We start from the raw sequence: 17,303 nt of genomic DNA, 5'->3' as shown, positions 1-17,303 counted from the left end.
GGAAAATGCCTTGGTGCAGCTCTCTCAAACTGTTGGTGACACCTTAGTTTTAACTGACTGCCAGGCAGTTCTGACCACAATTTGAATGACATCCACCTCAACTTTACCGAGAAATCTATTGGAAACAGCAGAGAATGACCCTAGTTATTGCACCTCCACATTGAACACCTTTGGGTATCTTCCCCAGCCCCAGTTCAGTCATTCCACAAGGGGAGCAAATACCATCAGCTGGTGGCATGGACAGACACGAAGTTGGACTTACTGACCTCATGCAGCCCCTCCAAAAACAAGGACTCTACACAATTATTGAACTTAACTGAGAACCCTATAACCTGGGAGCAAAATTTATTTTAGGAAACTATTCTGGTTTTAAGTTAACAATGTTTACATATTGACAACAAATGTGCTGCTTAAGTGGGCACAAATCTACACATGCTTAATTAGACAATTAATTAAAAGAGAAAATCATCAGCTGACTTGCATTGCTAAGAACATCTGTTATGAATTACATAGTCTATGATAGCTAGGAGCCAAAATCCCTGATTGCGATTCTGAGTTTATCATAGTACTTGGGCCTCACTCTACTTCAGTGTTGTGTTACATATGTTCAACAACTGGCTCTTTGGCAGTGTGGTGGAAGAAAGCCCTGATTTGTAGCAGGTGCTGCTTTCCATGGTGTTCATACTCTCATCATGGTAATTTCTAGCTACCATTGTGATGTCAACTGGCTTGTAAGCTTCCTGCAAATTTAACAGTATGCTCTCCCAAGCCAATTCTAGCACACTACTGCTACCCCACGTGTAACTCTTCCTCTAGATTTTCCGTTCCCTATATGGAATGTCTACACATTATCTGGAATAATGCTTGATGTACTATGAGTATTCAATAAATAACAGAATTAATTTCATAAGCCAAGAAGATTCATTTAGAAAATCATAGTTTATTTGCTTTGTGGTGTTTGGTTTTTCCATTAAATTAAATGTGGCACCCAATAATATAAGATTTAAATAATCAAAAATTAACCTACAGCTGTACTAGACCCACATCTTATTACCCTTTCAGAAAAAAAAGCTCCTTATGGACACTGAATGCTACATTGTGCATATTAACTATTTAAAAAGTATATCAAGGCCGGGCGCAGTGGCTCACCCCTGTAATCCCAACACTTTGGGAGGCTGAGGCGGGCAGATCACCTGAGGTCAGGAGTTCAAGACCGGCCTGGCCAACATGGTGAAACCCCGTCTCTACTAAAAATACAAAATTAGCCGGGCGTGGTGGCAGGCACCTGTAATCCCAGCTACTTGGGAGGCTGAAGCAGGAGAATCCCTTGAACTCAGGAGTCAGAGGTTGCAGTGAGCCAAGATCATGCCATTGCACTCCAGCCTGGGGGACAAGAGGGAGACTTCATTTCAAAAAAAATATATATATATAAAATATATATTATATATATAATATATATATAAGGCATATCAGCATTAAATAATTCTCAGTAATTTCCTCCCTGCTTAATTTATCATAAGGAATGTGCCTGGTGATTTACTTAGATATCAACAGCTATTAAGATGATCATCTTTAATTACATTTAAAATGAAAAATTCTTAAAAGCAGGGCACTACGTATTGTGGCAGTTTCTCTTATTCATATCACTACCATTATTTATTGAGTTGGCTCCAAGCTTCCTGGTAACCAAAGTAAAAAGGTGTGCATAATCAATACAAAATATATGCTATCCATGAGATAAAAAACAGTCATCCAGATACTTAGATGAAGTGCAATTATTTCCTTTGTCAAGACTGAGTTTCTTATAAAGAGGATGCATCTGACCAAAATAAAAGGCATACTAACAAAAAATATACCACGTTTCAATGGCAGTTTCTTATAGTGCTCCTTAGCATAAGCTAAACGCAGTGCAACTTGGTAAAAGCAATTCTATGATGGCCTAAAATGATGCGAGGTAACTACGTAGCCCTAGATTGATCTGATTTTTTCAAAGAATAAAATTTAGAGTAGCTTGAACACTGAATATCTTATACTCTCAAAACTACAGCCACACTGTGCTCCCAGGGAAAAGACATTCTAAGCTTGACTTGGACCTAGAATGCAGGTACTCTGTGTGCAAATTCAGATTTAGGTATAGATTGTCAAGTCTTCCCCAGGGACCCCTAGTGCTACCCACTGCCCCTTGCTCCCAGCACACTGCAGTTTAATAATCCGTAACAGTGATTCTCAAACTTGAATGTGCATCAGAATCACTAGAGTGCTTGCTAAAATTGCTGGGCCCCACCCCAGAGTTCCTAACTCAGTATTTTCTGAAATGGGCCTTGTAATGTGCGTTTCTAACAAGTTCCCGCGTGATGGTGATGGTCATAGTGGAACCACACTTTGACAACCAATAATCTACAAAAGGGGTCAGCAAACGTCTTCTGTTAAGGGGCAAATAGTAAATATTTTAGGTTTTGAAGGTCATACAGTTTTTGTTGCTACTACCTAACTCTGCATTCATAGTGCAAAAGCAGCCACAGACAATATTAAAAACAACACAGGCATGATTGTGTTCCAGTAAAACTTTACTTATGCAAACAAACAGTGGGCTGGATTTGGCCCACAGGCTATAGTTTGCTGACCCCTGATCTACATCAAACTGCTGGGATCTGTAAGTCCATGCATCACCAAAAAGCTCTCCCCCATTACTGGCCTTGTCGTAGTGCCTGAAGGCTGCCAGCAAAGTGTCAAATTTTTGGTAATTAACTTTCTTCAAGTGATGCCGAACTGCTGCAATCAGGGCTCGCTGTCTATCCTTGCCTCGAAGATATTCACCCGGAAGTCTATTATGGATGAGATCACCAACTCCTATTGAAGAGAGAAAAAAGTTTTTTATATAAGTTTAAAGTCTTTCTATATTATTTCTACCTTTTAAAAAAAGAGAGTGAGAGAGATCTCGCAACCTCTGTGAATGAAAGGAACATCTAACTCTGACATGATTATGCAGCATGTCAGAAAATCCTTATGTACTATAAAGTACATAAATTAATTGATAAAAATTAATATTTCTGTTTTATGTTACCTCTCTGCTCAAGAAGAAAATCTAAAAAAATGAATTTCATGTGGACATCACCAACCGCACTCAGCTGTCAAGTATTTTCCTTAGACAGTGAAGTCCTTGCTTGACTACCTCTTGGCCATTTGTCTACAATGCTGAGGATCTGAAAGCTAGGGCTGAGTTCAGGTGGGGACCACTCAGTGTGCCTTGAAACTGACTAAACTGGGAGAGCCTTGTAAAAATCAAACTCAAATTATCTACTCTCTCCTATGTAAGTTTCCAGTTGGCTGTTAGTCTGCATACCAAGTTCCCATTTCTCAGCCTTGCTTCCACTCATGCTACCACCAGCACTGGAGGCCTGCCTCCCTTCATAGCTCCATTAACTAAGAGAGTCCTAACCCACACCCCAACTAGAGTTGACCATGCTGCTCCAGATGTGGCGGCTTGGTGGATATCGCCAGAGGAGACCTCCTGCCTCTGTTCATTTTCCCCAGCCTACACACACCTCCCATCTTCCTGCCAGGACTCTCAGCTTTCTCTTATTCTTTTAATTCATCAATTCATGCTATAAATATTAGTGAAAGATGTCCTATGTGCTGGATCCTGAGGATCCAACAGACAGCAAGACAGAGCACCCACCAGCATGAAGCTTGCCCTCAAACAGGCAGAATTTACCATGATTACCTACTTCTTTTTCAAGCTAATTGATGGTTTCCTAATCATCCCTTACCCTCTTCAAAAGATATTAAAGCCTCTAAGATGGATAGGCATCCATTAAACATTAGTAGTTTGTGTAAAAACAGAACCCAAATATAACTTCCTAATGTAGTAATTAATGATGCTCCAAACCACTGTCTTGCAAAAGCTCAATAAATATTTATTCTATTTATCAATGAGTGAACTTTAGCTAAAACATTTTTCATAGTGGTTCTTAAACCTTAGTGTATATAAGAACCTACTGAATCAGAATATCTAGGGCATGGGTCCCAGGAATGTGCAGATTTAATAAACTCCCTGGATGATTTTAATGCAGGTAGTCTGCAGCCCATGTTTTGAGAACCACTGATACACAGCCCAATCCTGATAAGCTGTAGCATATTTTTCCCTTTGGATATCTGCAGTTTAGATTGCCTAGAAATACAGACAAAATACAAGTAAGTTTCTCCTGCTACTTTATGTATTGATTGACTGATTGACTGGCTAGCTGGCTGGCTGGTAGGAAAAGAGTGGTTCTTAATTATGTGGTTGTAGAGTACAGTGCTCTCTCATATTTGAATGTGCTTAAAATTGACCCGGAAATACAGTTAAAATGCAGTTTCTGATTCAATAATTCTGGGATGGGGCCTGAGATTCTGCATTTCTAAGATGCTCCCAGGGGATGCCAAAACTGGCAGTCTGCAGACCACACTTTGAGAAGTTAGGACCTAGGACAATATCCGACTTCATTAAAAAGCTGCTCCATTTCACTTTGGCTTGTTTAATATAAGCCATATTTATTTTTCTTAAATAAAAGTCAAAGTCTTAACTACACTTACAGTACTCATTACAAGGGCTTCCAACTGTACCTATTTCAAACACAATTGAAAAAAAAATTTCTGTTATATACTTTTCCCATTAATGTTAATGCAACATTTTAAGCCTTTAAAATTAGAAGTTCTGAAATAAGGAGATGGTGAGCTTAACTGTGTAACTTTGCAGAGATTTTGTTGCTGTTTGTTTGGGGTTTTTTACAGAGAAAGTGTGTATATTTACCATACTCCTCAGGACGGAGACAAGCTCCAAATGTGTAGTCTGGGGGAACATTCATTGTTTCTGCAATGCTATCAAAGAAAACAAATCCTTAGTTAAAATACCCACCACATGGCATCTCTGGAATTTAAAATATGTTTGCCATATGTTCTTAGTAGCCCATATTTTATCTCATAACCAAACTATGAAGATCAAACAAAAGTTCTCCAATAGATCTTTTGTCTGATCTTCCACTTGCATTAACAATGACTGAATGCTTTCACCCTCTTTCAGGAGCCCAGAATTACAAAGGGAAAATAGAACACATTCAAAGCAAAATTGCCAAAGTATAAATAGAGAGCAAGACAGACAGACAGGAAAGACAAAGACAAACGTAAACACAGTAAGTTAAAATCTCTGATATCTCACAAATAATGCTTTATGCAAAATTATCCCTCTCTCTTCTCCAGTGCCCTCTGCATTTTGGAGAACTCACTGCTTTCCTGAAATCCCAAATTCTATAGACATTAACAGATTAACTGATTAACAATAAAATAATGATTTTCTTATTTAATAGATAGAATCTAATAGGCACACCAACAGTTACCACAAGAATACTTTTTAAATTCTATGCAAAGAAACTATCAATTTGAAGTTAATCATTAACTTACGGATCTAAAACTCTTCCAAGTTTATGTTGAAACTTTTCTTTGAAATCATCTTCTCTTTTGGATACAAACTTAGCTCCTCTTTTCCTGCAAAATTAGAACATTATCAGGTATCTCTATTACCTAAAGTATTCTTGGCTGCCAAATATACGTAAGGTGAAGAATACCATAGTATCATTAGGCCTTCAAGGAACAAATGTAGTTTCAAAAGAAACTCTCTGCTAAAAATAAAGTTTTATGTGTTCATTTTTCTTCCATTTACACTAAAATAAAATAAATCTTGATTAATGAATAAGGTAAGCAAACAATATTTTTAGTAAATAAAAACAAGGTGTTAATATCACTATTGTAAATGTAGCTCCTGGCCAGGCACAGTGACTCACTGCCGTAATTCCAACACTTTGGAAGGCCAAGCTGGGCAGATGGCTTCACCTCAGGAATTTGAGACTAGCCTGGGCAACATGGCGAAACTCTGTCTCTTAAAAAAAATACAAAAACTAGTTTGGTGTGGTGGCATGCACCTGTAGTCCCAGCTACTCAAGAGGCTGAGCTAGGAGGATCGCTTGAGCCTGGGAGGCTGAGGTTGCAGTGAGCTGAGATGACACCACTGTACTCCAGCCTGGGTGACAGAGTGAGACCCTGTCTCAAAAAATAATATAAAGTAAGTGTAGCTTGTAAAATTGCTAGAAGAAAATTAAGCATCAGGCCAGGCACAGTGGTTCATGCCTGTAATCTCAACACTTTAGGAAGCTAAAGCTGGAGGATCAGTTGAGGCCAGGAATTTGAGATGAGCCTGGGTAACATAGTGAGATCCCATCTCTACAGAAAATAAAAATAAAAATAAAAAAATTTAGCATCAAATAAATAAATAGCCAAAGGATATAAACAAATAACTCACATCTAGTAAGCAAATACATGGGGAATTTATAATACTCTCTAGTAATAAAATAAATGTAAATAAAAGAATAACAAAGTGCCACTTCTAACCTAATAAACAAGCAAATATATGTAAGTATATTGAGAGAGAGAATATCTAACTTTGGCAAAAAGTATAGTAAAACATTTACAGATTGCTAGTGCAAATTCCTACAGTCCTTTTGAAAATAATTGGGCAATATGAATCAAAAAGCATAAAAACACTCATGTCCTTTTATCCACATCTGGGAACCAATAATAATGATATAATCCAGATAGCAATTAAAAATGTAGAAAAGAGGCTGGGCATGGTGGCTCACACCTGTAATCCCAGTGCTTTGGGAGGCTAAAGTGGGCAGATCACTTGAGGTCAGGAGTTCAAGACCAGCCTGACCAACATGGTAAAACCCTAGCTCTACTAAAAATACAAAAATTATCCAGGTGTGGTGGAACATGCCCGTAATCCCAGGTACTTGGGAGGCTGAGGCAGGACAGTCACTTGAACCTGGGAGTCAGAGGCTGCACTAAGCCAAGACCATGCCACAGCACTCCAGCCTGGGCAACAGAGTGAGCCTGTCTCAAAAAAAAAAAAAATGTAGACAAGTTATATGTATAAAAAATGTTTGTAGCTTATTGACTACAATGGAATAAAGAAAAGAATCAAAATATTCAGTTGTGGAGGGTGATTAAATTATATCACATTAATAAGAATACACTGCATGCATTTTCAATGCTGGGACATACAGCAATATATAATTATTTTGTGTTAGGTGGAAAACAGGATATAAAATGGGATTGCACTCTGGTGAAAACTATGCAAAAATCTACATAGGAAGCCACACTAGGATAAAATACATTAAAATGATAGTAATGGCTGAATTAAAGTGAACAGCATTATGAGTGATTTTATTTTGCCAGTTTTTTGTAAAATAATTTTGTTACTTCTACTGTTGTGATTAAATGAATAAAATTTCTTTTCAAACCTGTAAAATTACAACACTATTATTTAATAACATTAAAATTAATAAATTATCTATTGTTTTGGTAAGACTAAAGACAATGAGCATTACATTCTTAAACTCCATTTGCTTTTCAAAGTATCTCCTGTGCTATTGAACTACTGAGCTGAATAAATTTCTGGAGAAGAGTAACACTCTGTGGAGGAACAAAAGAAGAAATATAAGTAATTCATCTCATTTCTTCATTTCCTTCCCATTTGTTGGTGGGGGAAGAATGTAGGTGGAGTCAGAATAAATCAATGCAGTTTAGGGCTATAACTTGAACAAACCGAGTTAACAATCTAAAAATCAGCTCCAGGCCAGGCGCAGTGGCTCACACCTGTAATCCCAGCACTTTGGAAGGCTGAAGTGGGTGGATCATCCTGAGGTCAGGAGTTCGAGACCAGCCTGGCCAACATGGTGAAACCCTGTCTCTACTGAAAATACAAAAATTAGCTAGGAGTGGTGGCAGGCGCCTGTAATCCCAGCTACTTGGGAGGCTGAGGCAGGAGAATCATTTGAACCTGGGAGGCGGAGGTTGCAGTAAGCCAAGATCACACCACTGCACTTCAGCCTGGGTGACAGAGTGAAACTCCGTCTCAAAAAAAAAAAAAAAGAAAAATCAGCTACAAGGTACATAATTAGGAACATGCAGAGATAGGAAAAAGAACTGTAAGGCACAGAGCCAACTCTTTTTAGTCAAGAACTGCCTGGAGTATGCTTCTGCAACAATCAGGAAGTATCTGTGGGCAACCATGTATGGCAGAATATCAATAACTGCAACATCATTACACAACCTCTTAGCATTCACGAACCAACTCAGATAAAGCTCTTTGTGTGCCAGTGAATTCATTCATTCACACACGCGCACAAACACGTGCACTCGCACATGCATGCCTACCATCTGATGACTCAAATCAAAGTTTGATTTGACTTTGCTTTGATTATTCAAACCAAAGGTCATAAGCAGAATATAGATAGAGATCCTTTTTGTTTATTTGTTTTTGTTTTTGTTTTGAGACGGAGTCTCGCTCTGTCGCCCAGGCTGGAGTGCAGTGGCGCAATCTCGGCTCACTGCAAGCTCCGCCTCCCGGGTTCATGCCATTCTCCCTGCCTCAGCCTCCAAGTAGCTGGGACTACAGGCGCCCGCCACCACGCCCGGCTAATTTTTTGTATTTTTAGTAGAGACGGGGTTTCACCGTGTTAGCCAGGATGGTCTCGATCTCCTGACCTCGTGATCCACCCGCCTCGGCCTCCCAAAGTGCTGGGATTACAGGCTTGAGCCACCGCACCCGGCCTGTTTTTGTTTTTGTTTTTTGAGACAGTCTTGCTCTGTCACCCAGGCGGGAGTGCAATGGCGCCATCTCAGCTCACTGAAACCTCCGCCTCCCGGGTTCAAGTGATTCTCCTGCCTCAGCCTCCCAAGTAGTTGGGACTACAGGTGTGTGCCACCACACTCAGCTAATTTTTGTATTTTTAGTAGAGGCAGGGTTTCACTATGTTGGCCAGGCTGGTCTCGAATTCCTGACCTCGTGATCTGCCTGCCTCAGCCTCCCAAAGTGCTGAGATTATAGGCATGAGCCACCGTGCCCAGACAACAGAGATCCTCTTTTACAGAGGAAATGTATCCCATAAAAGTTGAAAGTAGGCCGGGCGCGGTGGCTCAAGCCTGTAATCCCAGCACTTTGGGAGGCCGAGGCGGGCGGATCACGAGGTCAGGAGATCGAGACCATCCTGGCTAACACGGTGAAACCCCGTCTCTACTAAAAAAATACAAAAAACTAGCCGGGCGAGGTGGCGGGCGCCTGTAGTCCCAGCTACTCGGGAGGCTGAGGCAGGAGAATGGCGTAAACCCGGGAGGCGGAGTTTGCAGTGAGCTGAGATCTGGCCACTGCACTCCAGCCTGGGTGACAGAGCGAGACTCCTTCTCAAAAAAAAAAAAAAAAAAAAAAAAAAAAAAAAAAAAAAAAAAAAAAAAAAAAAAGTTGAAAGTAAACCAAATTTGTATGTTAAACCGTGCATATAAAATTAGATGCCTCAAAATGTAAATTAACACACTTGACTCCAAGTTTATAACAGAAATCAAACCGAATGAAGTAGTGAGCTCTTTTTAAATTGCAACAAAAAGAATAAAGAATTTATCTACTGCTAGCAATAACATTCCAATTAAGTTTCAAAATACAAAAAGGGTCAGGCGCAGTGGCTCATGCCTGTAATCCCAGCATTTTGGGAGGCTGAGGTGGGCGGATCACCTGAGGTCATGTTTTCGAGACCAGCCTGACAAACATGATGAAACTCTATCTCTACTAAAAATAACAAAAATTAGCCAGGCATGGCGGCGCACACCTGTAATCCCAGCTACTCGGGAGGCTGAGGCATGAGAATCGCTTGAACCCAGAAGGTAGAGGTTGCAGTGAGCCAAGATCATGCCGCTGCATTCCAGCCTGGGTGACAGAGGGAGACTCCATCTCAAAAAAAAAGAAAAAATGTATGATCATATAAAACACTGTTCCATAAACAATGTCCCCTTGGGGAGAGACAAGTTGGAGGGAAGCATGCCCTGCTCACTGTTTGCCCTTATAAACTTTGTGAGTTTTTCTGTGGCAACACTAAATCATTGATAGTTGCTCTGCTCTTAGGATGTTCTTGAGGACCACATTGTTGTTAATGTGTTTACCTCATATGTTTTACAAACGGATAGCAAGTTTATATTTCTAACCCACTGAAAATGGATAAACCATATCTGTCTCCTTTTAAGTATCAATTTATTATATTTAATTATAAATCTCTATAGTCCTTAAATCTTTAAATAATATCTTTACACTTTCCTTTATACATAGTTCAATTATTTTAATAATAAGAAATTTATGTTAAATTGTGCATATAAAATTAGATGCCTCAAAATGTAAACTAATAAGAAATATTTATTATGTAAATGCTTCATCTATATCCTAAATAAAAACTGTTTCATGCAGGGTTACTATGATACTGAAAAATTTATTCTATGTGTGTGTTTTACCATCCTTATTTTGAATAATTCAAGTATCAGAAACCCATGTAATAAAGGAGGGAAAGAGGAATGGAAATCATTTTTGAAGCCCATAAACAGGTGATCAAGAATCAAGTGCCTATAGATCTGGTGCAGTGGTTAGGGCTGCCTCTAGAGCCAACACTGCCTGGATTTCATTCTTACCCCTGATACATCTGAGCTGCATGATCTTAGGCAAATGATTTAACCCCTCTGTTCCTCAGCTTTTTCACCTGTAAAATGGGAAGAATAAAAATTAGAATACACCTATCCTGTGGAGTTCTTAGTAGGATTAAACTAATAATACATAAAGTGCTCAGAATTTTGCCTCTATAACTGAGAGCTGTTATTGTCATGGAGACAAAATAGGCAAAAGAGTGAGGCAGGTTGGATACCTGCAGGAATGCTAAGTCTGTGTGCATGCTGGGCCTATGGAAACCTAGAGGGCCATTGTCTCCTTTAAAAAGGGCAGAGATCAGAACAAATCTACCCCTATCATTGACAAATGTGAATGCAAGGCCCGTGCATTAGTTTCATGTGGTTGCCTATAAGAAATTACCAAAAACTGATGGCTTTGAAAAATGTATTCTCTCACAGTTCTAGAAGCCAGAAGTCTGAAATCGAAACTGTCAGCAAGGCCACATTTCCTCTAACAGCGTTAGGGGAGAATTCATTTCTTGCTTTTTTTGTTTTCCCTAGAGACGGTGTCTTGCTATGTTGCCCAGGTTGGCCTCTAGCTCCTGGGCTCAAGCCATCCTCCCACCTGAGCCTCCGAAAGCACTGGGACTACAGGCATACGCCACCACACTCAGCCCATTCCTTGCTTCTTCCAAGTCTGATGGCTGTTGGCATTACTTCGCATTCCTTGGTTATAGGCACATCGCACCAATATCTATCTCCATCTTCACATACCTTCCCTTGTATGTATCTTTTCCTCTTGTGTATCAAATTTTCTTCTTCCCCTCTATAGATACTAATCATTGGATTTAACACCCACTCAGATAATCCAGAATGATCTCTTCATCTCAAGATCCTTCATTACGTCTGCAAAGACCCTTTTTCCACACCAAGTAACATTCATAGGTTCTGGGAATCAGGATATAGACATATCTTTTTGGGGAGGGTGCGACAGCACCAGTATTTAGAATCTTCAACCCATGACACCAGTATCCACAATCTTCTGATTTTTTTAAGCACAACGAGAAATCTAGACTTTTATGAGCAACCTTCCAAAGTTTACATGTTGGCTCAGATATAAAATATAACACAGGAAATGCAAAACTAAGGATCCAATTTTGTTTTCTAGGGAAGTAGTTTTTACAGCATGAAGACATAAAAAGGTCACAATTTGAAAAAGTTGAGTCTGATGCTCAGGTGCCCAAATAACTATTCAACAAAGCTGAATAACAAATATCAGGTCAAGACAGGATGGTTATCCATGCCTTTATTCCCAGCTATTCAGAAGGCTGAGGTGGATAGCTTGAGACCAGGAGTTCAAGGTTGCAGTGAGCTATGATGGCCCTACTACACTCCAGCCTGGGTAATAGAGCAACATGCTGTCTCAATAAATAAATAAACAAATTTCAAGTCGATTACAATTGTCTTGGTAGAGTTTTGAAAGTCCATTGTATTTAAGAAACACAAATAGAGTTGATCCCAGAGAGTTAAAACATGCATATATGTCTTTATATTTGCTTGTAACTTCAGAATAAAGACAGTAAAAAAAAGTATCATTTTTACCTCTGTAAGAACTAGACAGGACGGGTGTCAGAAGTGAAATACATTACACTGTTTTTTCTATTTTTTTCTAATCATTTTGTTTGAACCATATCATTTTATTACCTCTTCAAAAAATAAATTTTAAAAATCAACTTTTCTTTAAGTCCAAATGTCTAACACTTGTTCCTGGGCAAAGTGTAATTAAACTTACATTTGTAGTTCATGGAGCCAATATAAAGATTTTGCCATGGCTCGTCCATCATTAAAATGTGGTGTTGGTACTCCATACACATTAAACCTATGGAAACTTGATGGGTTATACTTTCGGTTCTTTGCCTCTCCTGTGGAAAAAGAAAGGAAGACTTATGATTTAAGCAACACAAATAACCTTATCTTGCAAGATGCACGTTATATTCTCATTGACATTGAAAATGAGAATGGAACAAAAAATGAAATTGTAACAGTGCAGAAACTGCACAGATTTAGCTAATAAAGACATAAGCATTCCCCCATGTGAGCTGGGAGACTGGTGGGATGCTACACACAACAATACCTTGTGTTAATATTTGAAAAGCTATATGTAAAAAACTCCAAAGTCTCCATCAAAAAACTGTTAGAACTAATGAATTTGGCCAGGCACACCAGTGGCTCATGCCTATAATCCCAGCAATTTGGGAGGCTGAGACTGGTGGATCACTTGAGGCCAGGAGTTTGAGACCAGTCTGGCTAACATGGTGAAACCCTGTCTTCTCTAAAAATACAAAAATTAGCTGGTCATGATGGCATGCACCTGTAATCTCAGCTATCTGGGAGGCTGAGGCAGGAGAATCGCTTGAACCCAGGGGGCGGAGGTTGCAGTGAGCTGAGATCATGCCACTGCACTCCAGCCTGGGCAACAGAGTAAGGCCTCTTTCTCAAAAAAAAAAAAAAGAAAGAAAAGAAAAGAACTAATAAATGAATTAAGTAAAGTCAAAGAATACAAAATCAACACATAAAAATCCATGGCATTTCTATAAAAAATAGCAACCTAGACAAAAAAGAAATCAAGAAAATAATTTGATTTATGATAGCCTAAAAAAAAAATACTTAGGAATAAACTTAACCAAGGAGGTAAAAGACCTGTACACTGAAAACTATAAAACAATGATGAAAGAAATTGAAGAGGACACAAATAAAATGAAAAGATATTCCAAGCTCATCGATCAGAATAATTAATTTTCTTAAAATGTTCATACTACCCAAAGCAAAATACAGATTCAATGTGATCCCTATCAAAATTCCAGTAGCATTCTTCTCAGAAACAGAAAAAAAAAATCCTAAAATTTATATAGAACCACAAAAGGCTCTGGATAGCCAAAGTAATTATAAGGAAAAAGAAAAAACGTTAGAGGCATTACATGTCCAGATTTAAATTATATTACAGAGCTATAGTAATTAGAACAGTATGCTACTGGCAACAGACATACAGACTAGTGGAACAGAATGGAGAGCCCAGAAATAAATCCAAACATATACAATGCACTAATTTTCAACAAGGGCAGCAAGAAGAAACAATGGAGCAAGGATAGTCTCTTCAAAAAATGGTCCTGGGAAACCTGATTTCCACATGCAGCACCATACACAAAAATCAACTCAAAACAGATTTAAAAAAAATAAATGTAAGACCTGAAACCATAAAACTCATAGAAGAAAAAACAGAGGAAAAATTTATTGACATTGGCCTTGGCAATGATGTCTTAGATACGGAAAGCTCAGACTACAAAAGCAGAAATAAATAAATGAGACTACATCAAATTAAAAACCTTCTGCACAGCAAAGGAAACAATCACCAAAATGAAAAGGCAACCTATGAGTTGGGAAAAAATTACTTGCAAACTATATATCTGATAGAGGGTTAATATTCAAAATTTATAGAAAATATGTAACTCAATTCTTTTTTTTTTTTTTTTTTTTTTTTTTTTTTTTTGAGACAGAGTCTTGCTCTGTTGCCCAGGCTGGAGTGCAGTGGTGTGGTCTTGGCTCACTGCAACCTCCACCTCCTGGGTTCACGCCATTCTCCTGTCCTTAGCCTCCCAAGTAGCTGGAACTACAGACGCCTGCCACCACGCCTGGCTAATTTTCGTTTTTTTAGTAGAGACGAGGTTTCACTGTGTTAGCCAGGATGGTCTCCATCTCCTGACCTCATGATCCGCCTGCCTTGGCCCCCCAAAGTGCTGGGATTACAGGTGTGAGCCACCGCACCCCGCCATGTAACTCAATTCTTAAAATGGGTGAAGAACTTGAATATTTAGAAAGTAAGTAAGGACATTGTATGGGAAAAGGACATATCAATGATGAAAAACGCAGGGGTCTCCACCGTTGTTATGGAAATCCTGAAGATCAAGGGAGGTATGACAATGATTTCGATCCCGGCAGCACTTTCAACTACGCTAAGATTTGAGAGGTTTGGTGTTTTGCACTTGTTCGATTTTGTGCGATCATTAGAACATCGCGACCCTCACATTTCATTGTAATAATTTACCTCATATTAGAAACATTCAAAGGGTGACTGAGGGCTAAGAACCCAGCAGAGGAGTCTTTTTATTTAAAATTGAATACTGTGCTTTTTTCTTTTCAAGTCTTGATGTGGTGTTAGTTTTCAATTTCAAGATAAGAAAGTAGGACTGAAACTAGAGAACAACCAAGAAGGTAAGAAATGATGGAGTAAAGACATTCAGCCTCACTAGTAATTCAAATAATGTAAATAAAAACAGTAAATGTCTTGTTATTGAAGTAACAAGAAATTATAATTGTCTCTTAGTTAAACAAAAATAAAGAAGATTGGATAAGCTCATTATTGGATAAGCTCATTTCTCCATATGTGGAGAAATGGATATTCTCATACTCTGGGTCTGAGGGCAAATTGGGCAGTAATTTGAGCTGACAGTTTGGCTCTAAGAGTAAAAATTTCTCAGAAATCTAGGACTGTAACTTAAGGAAATAGCCAACCACATTTACAAAGGTATATAAACAATATGTTTTCGTAATAGTGAAAATATAATGTAGATACTGACATGAAAAGACATTCCAAAATATTTCATAAGACAAAAAAAAAGCAAAAGGAAAAAAGTATATATGATGCGGAATAAAATGAACATACATACTGATATATATAAAAGTGCAAAGGAAAACATCTATGAAAGTATTATCGGCCGGGTGCAGTGGCTCACGCCAGTAATCCTAGCACTTTAGGAGGCTGAGGCAGACGGATCACCTGAGGTCAGAAGCTTGAGACCAGCCTGATCAACATGGTGAAACCCTGTCTCTACTAAAAATACAGAAATAGCTAGGCGTGGTGGCAGGTGCCTATAATCCCAGCTACTTGGGAAGCTGAGGCAGGAGAATTGCTTGAACCCAGGTGGCAGAGGTTGCAGTGAGCTGAGATCATGCCACTTCACTCCAGCCTGGACGAAAGAGCAAAACTCCATCTCAAAAAAAGAGAAAAGAGAAGAAAGAAAGAATCATCAGTGTGAGATAGAGAATTGTGGGAATTTTTTTGTATATTGTATATTTCTATATAGCTTTCATTTTATAAAAGTATCACTTTAGTAATGATTAAAATTAAGTTATTTTATAGTATTAAGTGTATTTTAAATGTTGTAGATCCATATTTATTGCTATTTACATATTATTTAAGTAAAACATTTAAAATATATAGAGCAGGCTCCCTAAAAGCATGGAGAGTAATATCCCGTTTATTTAATGATTAATGATTTAATGGCTCAAGGATGGGGGTTAGAAAAAATGTTCAGAGAGAGGAAGTGAAGCAAGATGGCAGAATAGAAAGCTCCACCGATCATGTCCCAGTCCTGTGTCCCAGACCTATACCCGCCCCCAACCGCTACAAGGACACCAAGTTGACAACTATCTACACAGATATGAGTGCCCATCTCAAAAATCAGGTGGGCAACTCATAGTACCTGGTTTTAACTTCATAGCACTGAGAAAAAAAAAAGGCACTGAAGAGATAGAAAAAATAGTTTTGAATCTCGAACACCACCCCTCCCCAACCCCGGCAGCAGCAGAGTGGCGTAGAGAGCTTCTCCTGGCACCAGGGCAGGGAGAACACAGCAATTGTGAGGTATTAAACTCAGTGCTTTCCTGTTAGAGCAGAATGGAAAACTGAACCAAACTCAGCTGATGCCTGTCCACAGAGGCAGCATTTAAATCAGCCCTATCAAAAAAGGAATTGCCAATCCCAGTAGTCCGAACTTGAGTGCCCGCAAACGTCGCCACCAAGGGCTACAGCACTCTGTGTCTCCAAGTAACCTTGAAAGGCAGTCTAGGCCGTAAGGAGTGGAACTCTTAGGCGACTCCCAGAGCAGAACCAGGCCCAGAGACAGTGGACTAGGGGCGGGACACATGTCATACTGGGACACCAGCTGGGGCAGCCAAGGGAATGCTGGCATCACCCCTCCCCTAACCCCAGGCTGCACAACTCAGCTCATGGCTCCAAAAGGGACCCCTTCCTTCCGCTTGAGGAGAGAAGAGGGAAGAGCAGGGAAGACGTCACCTTGCATCTAGGATACCACCTCAGTCACAGCAAGATAGGGCACTGGTGGGACTCAGGAGGCCGCCATTCCAGGGTCTGGTTTGCAGATGACATTTCTAGACACATCCAGGGCCAAAAGGGAACCCACTGCTTTGAAGGAAAGAACCCAATCCTGCCAGCATTCATCACCTGCTAACTGAAGAGCTCTTGGGCCCTGAATAACCAGCTGCAGTTATTCAGGGCCCAGGTAGTACATCAAGAGTCTTGGGTAAGCCTCTTAGACTTCCTGGCTTCAGAAGAGACTTAGCACATTATCAGCTGTGGTAGCTACAGAGCAAAACTCCTTCTGCTTGAGAAAAGTAGAGGGAAAAGTATAGTAAAGAGGACTTTGTCTTACACCTTGGGTACCAGCATGCCCACAGGGGAGTAGAGCACCAAGTAGGCTCTTCGGGTTCCCAATTCCAGGACTTGGCTCTTGAAAATAACATTTCTGGACCTGCTCTGGGCCAGAGGGGAACCCACTGACCTGAAGGGTAAGTACCAGGCCATTAACCTCAAGCTGACTTAAGAGACCTTGGGCCTTAAGAGAACATTGGTGATAGTCTGGCATTATTCCTCATGGCCTGGGGTGGCGGTGGCTACCCGGTGAAGTTCCTCTGCCTTTGGGAAGGGGAGG

The 17,303-nt window shown here is 39.6% G+C and overlaps 1 protein-coding gene across 2 annotated transcripts in view; it reads right to left on the bottom strand.

Moving 5' to 3' along the window:
* EFHB (EF-hand domain family member B) overlaps positions 1-17,303 on the bottom strand; it is a 69,426-nt gene that overhangs the window by 14,739 nt on the left and 37,384 nt on the right. For both annotated transcript variants that reach the window (XM_030938820.1, XM_030938816.1), the window contains 4 exons: positions 12,308-12,437; positions 5,440-5,523; positions 4,793-4,860; positions 2,696-2,850 (listed from right to left, as the gene is read on the bottom strand). In XM_030938820.1, the coding sequence (XP_030794680.1) occupies positions 2,696-2,850; positions 4,793-4,860; positions 5,440-5,523; positions 12,308-12,437 (437 nt within the window). The remainder of the gene's footprint in view (positions 1-2,695; positions 2,851-4,792; positions 4,861-5,439; positions 5,524-12,307; positions 12,438-17,303) is intronic.

This window comes from Rhinopithecus roxellana, chromosome 1 (assembly GCF_007565055.1).
Source record: "Rhinopithecus roxellana isolate Shanxi Qingling chromosome 1, ASM756505v1, whole genome shotgun sequence".
NCBI classification, from domain to species: domain Eukaryota; kingdom Metazoa; phylum Chordata; class Mammalia; order Primates; family Cercopithecidae; genus Rhinopithecus; species Rhinopithecus roxellana.
The sequence above is the reverse complement of the archived record's forward strand: the minus strand, read 5'-3'. Positions and strand labels throughout refer to the sequence as shown.